This window comes from Halictus rubicundus, chromosome 4 (genome assembly GCF_050948215.1).
Source record: "Halictus rubicundus isolate RS-2024b chromosome 4, iyHalRubi1_principal, whole genome shotgun sequence".
NCBI classification, from domain to species: Eukaryota; Metazoa; Arthropoda; class Insecta; order Hymenoptera; family Halictidae; genus Halictus; species Halictus rubicundus.
Window position 1 is genome coordinate 11,259,470 of NC_135152.1, and position 10,197 is coordinate 11,269,666.

The 10,197-nt window shown below is 39.3% G+C and overlaps 1 protein-coding gene across 2 annotated transcripts in view; it reads left to right on the plus strand.

Annotated features, from left to right (window-relative positions):
- Positions 1 to 9,915, plus strand: part of LOC143353386 (uncharacterized) — a 36,977-nt gene extending 27,062 nt beyond the window's left edge. Inside the window, exons 1-4 of one of the 2 annotated variants that reach the window (XM_076786665.1) lie at positions 1,466 to 1,618; positions 3,735 to 3,879; positions 7,434 to 7,620; positions 8,204 to 9,866. In XM_076786665.1, coding sequence (XP_076642780.1) covers positions 1,601 to 1,618; positions 3,735 to 3,879; positions 7,434 to 7,620; positions 8,204 to 8,570 — 717 coding nt within the window. In that variant the 5' untranslated portion in view covers positions 1,466 to 1,600 and the 3' untranslated portion in view covers positions 8,571 to 9,866. Of the gene's footprint in view, positions 1 to 1,465; positions 1,619 to 3,734; positions 3,880 to 7,433; positions 7,621 to 8,203 lie in introns of those variants that run through there. The other variant, XM_076786664.1, reaches the window with a different exon arrangement.
- Positions 9,916 to 10,197: the final 282 nt, after the last annotated feature.

The following is a 10,197-nucleotide window of genomic DNA, read 5'->3' on the forward strand; positions in this document are numbered from 1 at the left end:
CGGGAAATTTATCAGTAGAGAAAATTCATTTCCATTTGATTTCTGTTTTTTGCAGTTGTCTAAGAAAATGTTTACTTTACTTAAAAATTTGCAGTCTATCATTCATATTCTATGCCTTGTAAATTACATACTAAAATGTTTTTTTAACCCCGCTGCGGCCGTTGTTTAAATTACAGCTTTGAAGTAGTGTTAAATAACATATTACTGTCAATTCTTTTACATTCTTCGAACAGGTGAAACCATGTTTATTGTAAAATACAGACTTGGTTAGGTAAAAAAATATTACATAGTCATGCTAGTATAATTAAAAGAATAAAAAACGTGAACGGATTGATAGACTGGAGGACTACAACAAGGTTAAACAAACCTTTTTTATTTAAATAAATCATAGTCCAGGAAACCATTAATTCATTATCTCGACAAACTTCTCCTCTATGCAACTTAATCTTCAAGATATAAAAGACACCGGAAAACTCGCATTAATCTTGAGGATCCTTATTCACCCTGGAGACCGAAGATGTCTCTCGCTTACAGACCCGCCAAGTTTAACAAAAATCCCAGTTTTCAGGTCACTGAAGTGCAATTATCTCAGTCGCTCGTTAACTCCTTGTCGTATGCTATTCTTCACGGTTACGATGACTGGAGACTACTTTGTCCTGCATAATCTCGTAGACGTCGAAGAAAATTCATGAACATTCAATCCAATTTTGATCTCCATTGTCTTTATTACAAAAATGAGTAGATACAATTTAAAACAGTAAAAGTATTTAAGAATGATAGATGAAATTTTCAGAATACGTATAATCGACCCAGATCTACAAAACGTATTTTTTAAACTTTCGATATGGGCCCACATAAAACATTTTTGGTATTTTCTCCGCAATTCCGGCCAATTGCGATTTCTTCTATTTTCCACATTATGCAGTAAACTAATTGTTCTAACTTCTCCAAAAATATCCAAGTCCTGTGGTCCAATATTTAAAAAATCATCGTCTTTTTAAGGGTGCCCGAATATAAAAGCCAGCGACTGCATCCAGAACGGAAAAACGGTTCGCAATATTTTCCCCCGCGGTCACACGCATGCGACCAAATACGATCGTGACAGCCTCGACGATTAAAAATCAAAATAGTATGATTAACAAATCGTCGCGTGCACCACGCGGAAGATTTCCGCCCGGTCGGTTCAAGCTCGGTTCCACCGGTCTTGAGCTACTTCGGATTAATTTCGCGTCCTCGCGCGATGACGTCCGCTGAAATCGAAGGATAATAGAGGATGCCTCCGGTTGCCACAATGTGCATACGCGCGGTCCGCTGAAAGAAGGATACGCGTTTTCCCATAAACTATAGGCGGAACGTTGTTCATAGGCGTGTCACGCGAAACGACGGCGCGGCCGATTCTCTCTCGAGCCGGAGGTGACCTTGTCAACGTCGTCTGCCGAGCAACACGGTTTAAACAAACTCACGGATCGGTTCAGAAAGACGAGGAGGGGTTCGCGAAACGTGTAGGTATATAGGGGCTATTCGCGCCGTGGTCCGAGAACAAATCATCGAAACATCGGCGAACGCGTTTCCTTTGAAGATCTCGTTGCTGTTAAGAAAAATGCAGCCACTTTTGCTGGTAAGTGGACTCCGCGAGCTACTCACCCTCTCTTCGGCTTCTCCTTCACTCCTTGCCGACGGAATTTAGCGTTTACTCGGGGCGAAGTGTGCTTTTAGCTGACCAAGTGTTGCTTTTCGCTTCCTGTGTAGAATCGCTTTTGATCCTGTGGAAAATCGTAATGTTCCTTGGTCGTGCATTGAAATCGGTTTGGGGCTGAGCGATTTTTTGGTATGAAACTGTTCTCAGAAACTGTAGCTAGCATTGTCGGAAAAGTGAACTGTTTGAGACCTTTGCGTCCTCCCGCTTAAATTCATGCGAATAATTATTTAACGTGTAAACTTTCAAGCCCGTGCACATTTTTAAGGCCCACTCGAGCCCACGCGTGCAACGCTACCGCATGCAAAATGCAAATGTACTCGCCCGAAAAGAAGCGACTCTAAATTTTCCGCTTGAACGATGTCGAAGTGGACAGAGAGAATTCGCGAATGGGGCAGCTTTTTCTGAATCACTGACAGAATCGTTCTTTGAGAGGAAAAATTTTGACAGGCCAGAACGAAGCGTGCGTATATCTCCGATACAGAACCGATCGCGTGTTTCATTTGTGCCGCGCTCGGAAAAAATCCGGTCCAACGTTGGAAAAAGGCGAAAGAGGAACAATTAGCGTGCGGAGTGAATGATACTCTTGTTAGACTGACAGGTTTATTTTTACGGTGGCGAAATAACGGCTTTCCTTCTTGTTCGGTGTCTCGGCTTGGAACGATGAAGCTAGAACAGCGTTTTGTATCCTCGCTTTAAAATTATGCACGGATCTTGAACATTTTTTATGGAATTTGTATAATTGTGCATGGTACAATGCATGAAGTTCTCGTTTTTTACGTCTTAAGTGATATAACAGACTTAGATACCTTAATATAATTGTGTGCATCCAATATAGTACTTATCGTACAATATTACTGGAAGTAATAATAATAAAAAATAAATATAATCTTATAATATTTTTCATTTACGTAGAATATAGTAGAGAGTATTAATGTGCAGTAGAGCAGAGAGTATCAATGGAGAGTAATTGAGTAGTTGAGTAGAGAGTATTAATGAAGAGTAGTTCAGTAGTAGAGAAGGGGGTATTGATGAAGAATAGTTGAGTAGCACAGTAGAGTGTATTAATGAAGAGTAGCTGAATAATTGAGTAGTTGAATAAAGAGTATTAATGAATAGTAGTTGGGTAGTACAGTAGAGGGTAATAATGAAGAGTAGTTGAGTAGTAGAGAAGAGAGTATTAATAAAGAGGAGTTGAATAGTTGAGTAGCTGAGCAGAAAGTATTCGTGTTGAACAGTAGAGTAGTAGAGTAGAAAGTGTTAATAAAGAGTAGTTGAGTAGTAGAGTAGAGAGAGTACTAATGAAGAACAGTAGAGCAGTAAAGTTGAGAGTATTATTGAGGAGTAGCTGAGAAGATAGTAGTAGAGTAAAAAGTATTAATGGAGATCAGTAGAATATATTAGTGGAGTAGAAGTAGAGTAGAGCGAGTTAATTCAGAAAATGAAATTTTTCTGTACATCTTCCGCATGACAGAATCCATAAAAACCGCAAGTATAGCTCTGCAGTCTATTCACGACTTTTTCACCACCTCCGTTTCAGACTTTTTATCTTATGACCTCTCTTATCTTCCGCATTACGTAAAGTGCAGTGTACATAACCCAGAAGATACAATCCTATTTCCATTCTTAGGAACATATTTCTGTGTCAATATTTGCCATTAAAGGAAGTGAAAGTCAAGACCGCTGGCAGTGTATCGAGAGATACGATAAAATATATAATCTCCTGTTTATTTTCGATAAAACGTGTTCATTTCGCTCAGAACCAAAATATCGATTTAAGTACAGACAAATGTTCATGAAATTGTATAATAAACTCGATTATGCGACGCTTTGTAAATTAAACGTATTAACGAATCCGTGAATATATGTTTTCTAATTGGATCCATTGTAATCCCACGCATATGTTACTTTATTGATAAAATTACAGGCAGACGCATTCATCAAATGTGCTTCGACACTCGCAAATTTAATTAATCGAGTTCTGTACTTATAGAGGATCGCGAGTGACGAAATTCAATTTCCTGTACTTCTATTTCAGATATTCTCTTTCGCCTGTCTGTTTGCACTCAGCAGTGGTGCCATTACTGCGTCCGAGCCAAAGTTGCTTACCAAACTTGCGCCCGTAAACAGCGCATCATACGAAGACACTGCCAAAGATTTGACAGCGGCCGCCAGCGACCGAAGTAAGCGATTCCAAACTGATTTTATTCGCGCAGAAATTTTAAACATTTCCCACCACCAAATAATCTTTCCTAATTCTCCAAATTTCCTCTGGTCCTTCAAACATAATTTTTGTATTGGTAGCTAACAATCGGTTACATAAATTTTTTAATAGCACTAGCCATTTCAACAGTGAACCAAGAAATCACACCTAATGTAAACTAATCATTTCATTCGGGATTATTATGTAAAAATTTTTAAGCTTCCTATCAATTGGATAGTATTTATAGTGTGTCTTGTTCGAGCTGGTATTTTTCTAATGGTTTATAGTTTCTCTAATTTCGTTTCTGCAATGGTTTCTCTTTTCAAGTATCGCCAAGATTTAGCGAACGTCGGTGCATATTTCACAACCTGATTTACCGCTTCATCATTTTCTCGAGTTCTCGTTCTCGCCGCTATCTTTCCCATTTGTCACTTTTTCCTTCCTTTTTTTCCATGCTCGAAACTCGCACGAACTTTAACCATTGATCAAGCATCTACCTTCAGGCTGCGAAACTTTATGACTATGTTTCGCGTGCTCGGTGTTTTTCGCGCATTCCCGCTGACAAGCATCCGGAAAAATTATTCAATTTGTCTATATTACTATTTGAGTAGTTCTGCAAGTTTAGGCAATTCATTTTCCGGAAAAATAGAACCGAGACAACAACCGTAACAGCTGTCCAGCCTAGGTTTATAATATGTGGCTTGCAAATGCAGGACGGACATCTGTTATGGTTGTTGACGTAACTAGAGCTTCCTTTTTCCAAAACAAAAACAGACCGTGGTTTGCATGAATGTTCCGTTAAAACGTAATAAACTCGCGTGACAGTCAACGTTATAGTAATTCATGTACACCTCGGAGTAACAATTCACCTAGTTTCGTTTCTTCGAACACTACGAAACGTCGAATTTTTATTCGGTTTTTCATTATGAATGCAAAATCATTTCTTGATGCAAAGCAGAATCGAGTGAAGCACTAATCTAGGATCCTTTGGGCGCCTGTTTCTAAGGGGCTTGCGAGGATTAAGAATTGAAATGGCGTCGAAATGAGATAACATTGCATTTTTGATACCAATTCTCAGTCCCCTGAATTTCGAAGCTGCCGTCACATAGAGGTCTGCAGTCTACTGATAACAGGACTGTCGATTTCCTGCATTTACGACAAAAATGACCGAGCAAAATATATCATAAAACAATAAAATTACAGTTGAAGCGGACATTTTCACTTCTGCATAAAGCGCTATAATCTAACGATGGGAATAAATAAATGGTATACAAAGCAAAGAAACAACGTACCGAACAGTACTGTTACGTTACTTGCAACTGATTGAAACGATTAAGAGAACGGATACATTCTTATTTAAGCCCAGCTTCTTGCAATCGATGCAGGCAATTGTTATTGTGCGCAAAGACCCGCAGTGAAAACCCAGCCTGTGAAAATCGTAGCAGATGAATCACCTATGGAAATTCTGTTTTCCCGTTACGCTGGTCGTTATATATGAATGATCTAACGCAGAACTAAGCTGCACTGCACTAGAAAGACACCGGCGGATGTTGAAGGACCTTCGGTGGTCTCGTCGCATTAGCATGTTATTATAACGAATGTCACTTTTTCACGTTGGCTGCGCGTTTGAGACGTCCGATCGTGGGAACGGCAGTGACACACTTATTTAATACGAGAACGTTGGATAACGATTGATTGTTTATCCCGAGGATAGCCGCAATTCCGCTCGGACAATGAATTCACGTGCTCAGAATGATTGCTCAATTATGATCGTCCTCTGGCCGCGTCGCGATTAATAACAAAATCATTGATAAAGTATTAATTCGCAGACGACCAATCGTCCCACATTGCCGCTACAGTTTGAAACGGCGTTGATGAGGATCAATATGTATCAATTACGAGTATGCATTAATTTGCGAATCCCTTTCAGTCTTTTATGGACGAAAATGTTTTCCTTAAAAAATAGAAGTATTTATAATCATGGAGCATTAAATGGGAAAATTGAATATATCGATCTGGCATCGCTAATACGACGATACCTGTCTTGAAAGGGCTAACGATGACGAATGGTATCGCGTCACTTCCGCAATTAGGGCACGAGCCAATGGAGAACGTGGACGCGTGAAAAAGCGTTCTTCCATCGTTTGCTGGCATTTTCCAAGGCTCGGCTTGTTGTTCGCTATCTCGCGCAGGCCGTAAAGCGTGAGAAAATGAACTTCCTTGCATTGAGAAAGCCTTTTTAATTCCGTTTTTTAACTGCATTCGAAACCCTTGATCCTCGGACGACATCCTCGCGCAATTTTTCCACGCTTTTTCAGCGTTTCACGCTGCGAACTTTTTGCACGCGTTGATTCGCGCAATTACGAATAGATCAGGAAACATAATTCACGCATCGACAAGTGTCTCGCAGTCGTCGATTAACATCGATTGGCATCAGGTTTAACGAATTATTCAAATCGTTCACTCGTTCACTCCGCGCTCGTTCGAACTGCATCGTAACCTTTGACAATAAACGTCGAAGTTGACCGGTTGAATTTTAAATATCCCGACGTCCAGCGGGAAATTACGGAATTTAAAATCGCGGAAGTTAGACAGTTCCGAACTTCTGCCGACCGTGTCACGGAGGCGTGCTACATTTCGAACGGTTCAAGTACTGCTTAAACTAACGTTCATAGCAGTTGGATGGAGTTCCATCGGTTGCTACTTACATAGGTATCGTCGAAAATTGTTTTTGGCAAAACACTCGCAACTCTTCAACCATTATCCATAAATTATTTATGCTGCAACGGAGCGGACGTGAGCACAAAACGGCGTGCACTTAGCGACAATAGACAGCAAATAGCACGTAAAAAACGCATACAGAAAATTAAAAAACCGCTTCTTTTAGCTGTAATGACTTGTACAGACGATTCTGAGGGTGGATTTCACGACGACGTAAAAATTATTTCATTCTTTCGCTCATAACTGTGCTTAAGCTTTTGTCGAACATTTTCATCTTTGATTTTTCAACTGCTGTAACGTAATGAAGGATCATACGACAATCATTCTCGACTCATTTTGAAGCGTAAAGCCTCTACTTTTAGAGCCACGAATTAGTTTTTTCAATAGTATGTCTTCATCATGTTGAATAGTCGAAAAGCAAAGGTACCTTCTCCAGTTCGAACATTTTTCAGTGATGGCAGATTTTTCATTCAAAATTCGATAACACGGCGAGAGAAAATCGTTGACCAAATTTTCAAAGATCACTGTAAAGAGAAGAGTCTAATCTTCAAGTTCGTGTTAATTTTAGTCCCGAAAAAAATTTTTTAACTTCGGTGGAGGTGTTTCAGTTCGAAAGATTGTCCCAAAGGAGAAAGGATCTTCGCTTTGCATCACAAAAATAAATTTTAAAGGGAAAAGCGTTTATGGGAATAATAGCAATAGCCGGGATAATACTGTTGAGAGTACTGGTTAAGAGAAATTAATTGCCAAAGAGAATCGTATTTCCAGGCTCTCGAACTATTTTGATTGTCTTAAAAGCTTCGTTGATTCCAGCGTTCCACATTAGTAAGGATTATGGTCAGCTCGGATACGGCGGAAACGTGCCATACGGGACGTACTATGGTTCGATTTATGGTCCTGGACAGGGAAACCGTGGGACAGGATTGAATCCCGGATACCTGAACGCGGGATACAACAGGGGATACGGGCCAAGTGGAATCCTCGGAGGTGGTCATCTCGGGTGAGGTTCCCGCTGCAATTTGAAGTGGAATAATGCCGCAGTCATAAACTTGTCGCGTGATTGTCGTCCGACTGAAATTGGCATGACAGCTCTCGCGTACCAACACGAGAGACACAGAGGCCGGCCAAATTATGACGAGCCTTGAACCTTCCATGATTCAAAGCAATGCGAAATACGAGCTGTTACTGTTGTTTCGAATTACGAGCCTTTGTTTCGCTTTATTTTTTCAATGCCTGATTTGAAGGTGATGAACAGAGGACAAAGAGAACGTTGCAAATCGTGTTAGAGTATAGGACCAAAATCCGCTCAAATATTTTAAGTAAAAAGAAAGATAAAATTATTTTCTGAAATTATTATTTTACTGTTTCTTTGCAATAGTATCGAAAAACACTTGGACTGCTTAACTGCGATTGAATTTTATTTTGCACACCAATTTTTCTTACAATTAGCATGATTAGTCGAGTAGCTTCCAAGAAAAGGAATATTTTTCTTAATGTATATTTTGTATTGACTTCGATTCTATTTTTCATACTAACAGTGGATTTTTGAACAAAATTTGATAATGTGAATTGTACGTGTTTAGGTATGGTTATTACGGAAACATTGGATATAATCCAAGTTATGGCGGTGGATACGGCGGTGGATATGGAAGTGGATACGGAAGTGGATACGGAAGTGGATACGGAAGTGGATTAGGTTATGGTGGTTACGGTTCATACAACACCGGAAGTTACGGTTTAGGCTACGATGACGGATATAATGGATACGGGCGCGGTGGTTATGGACGCAACAGCTACGACGGTTATGGGTATGGATCAGGATACGGTGGATACGGGGGATCGAATTATGGATCCGCGTACGGCTCGAGGAGTAACTACGAGCCTTACAGCTACTACGGGGGCAGCTATGGAACTTATAGTTATCCATCAGGATACAGGGGTTACTCTTAGTTTACTCTCGAGATTGCATATCAAATACATATACTGCTGTGCGTAAAATTTGCGACACCCTGGAAAAATAGATTAAACCCAATCGCTTCTTAAAACCTCAATACATGGGCAACTACACTGCGAATAATCTTCCGAGGACTTCCGAAGATTTTATGGAAACAGGAATTTTAAAGTTGAAAGTTCAGAGATTATTTTTACGAGGCACTAAAGAATATTACGTGGAGTTTTTTTGTCTGCTATTTTAGAGAAGTGGATAAAAACGAACTACAGTAAAATTTTCCGGCTTGTTTAAAAGATGTTTAATATTAAACGCGCGTCCTGAAAGCACGAACATGAACTCGACTTTCATTACCTCGTGCTGCCATGAAAATTTTTGTTCACAATGGTGTACCCATTTTTGCGAATGTATTTTTACAGTATTTCTTGTCGGCCTAACAAATAAGGTACAAAGCATCGCAGAAATATCCGCGGATACTGATCGACTGCGATTGTGGCGTTTGTGCGTTCATTGTTTCATTAAGCTACATTAATTTTTAACTTTTATTATATCTCGTCTAGTGTACATACATGTCGATAATAATAAATAATAATATTCGGACGATACATAACATTTCTAGCTTCTATACAAAAGCGCAAGAAGCAAGATGCTCTTGAATGATATTGTGAGAAGAATTCTTACATGAATTTCATCACATGAATAATAACATGATGCAGAATTACATGAATTACAAGAAAAATAATCACATGAACAAGTTTGCAATTTTATATGAAACCGAATGTCTACCGAATTTCTGCGAACTTAAATAAACCATTTCTATTCGATATCACTATCCGTCCTTGATCTTCAAGAGGGATCAGTAGATCGTTTCGCAAAATGACCAACATGTGCACGCAAAAATACAAGTTCCAGGATTTCGTTCAATAAAAGAGAATCATATATTTCGTAATTAGTTTTATTTATTTAAAATACATGATTGATGCTCGTAAAGGAACACTGAATGACCGCAATATTAATATGTACAATTATGTATAATTTATTGAAAATTTGTCGGCCGTCACGCCTTAAGAAGTGAACACACGTTACATAGACCGTTTCCAATGTACAACCATAATCTGTTAAGATAGAAGAGCGTATCGAGCACGTACAGTAGCACACGGTCTGTTCCACAGAACATAAATCGCAATCGTTATGATTCATGCAAAATAGAGTCACGAGGATATCATTAAACCATCGAGATTGACATAAATACGACAGCCGTTCTGTACGTGCTCAATGAATATTATTAGGCGCGCCAATAAGTAATCCATTACCTTTCCTCCATTAGTGACATAATTTAAATTCTCCTCGCCGTCTCCTCATAGAAAACGGCGGAAGGTCTTGCAGAGCAGGAAGAAATCTCAGCAGTTATCGATATGAAAATAAATATTACATTCAGAATACAATGGATTATCTATTGTTCCACCTATCATAATGTTATATTATTAGCACTTGAACGATTAATATCTAATTTCAAGCGTACGAAGATGAGGGCGGAACGCTTTCGTTTCTCGCGACGTTTGCATAAATTAAACACTGATAGATCAACGACGAATCGTTTCAATAAACATCGTGCGAAACGAGGTGGTA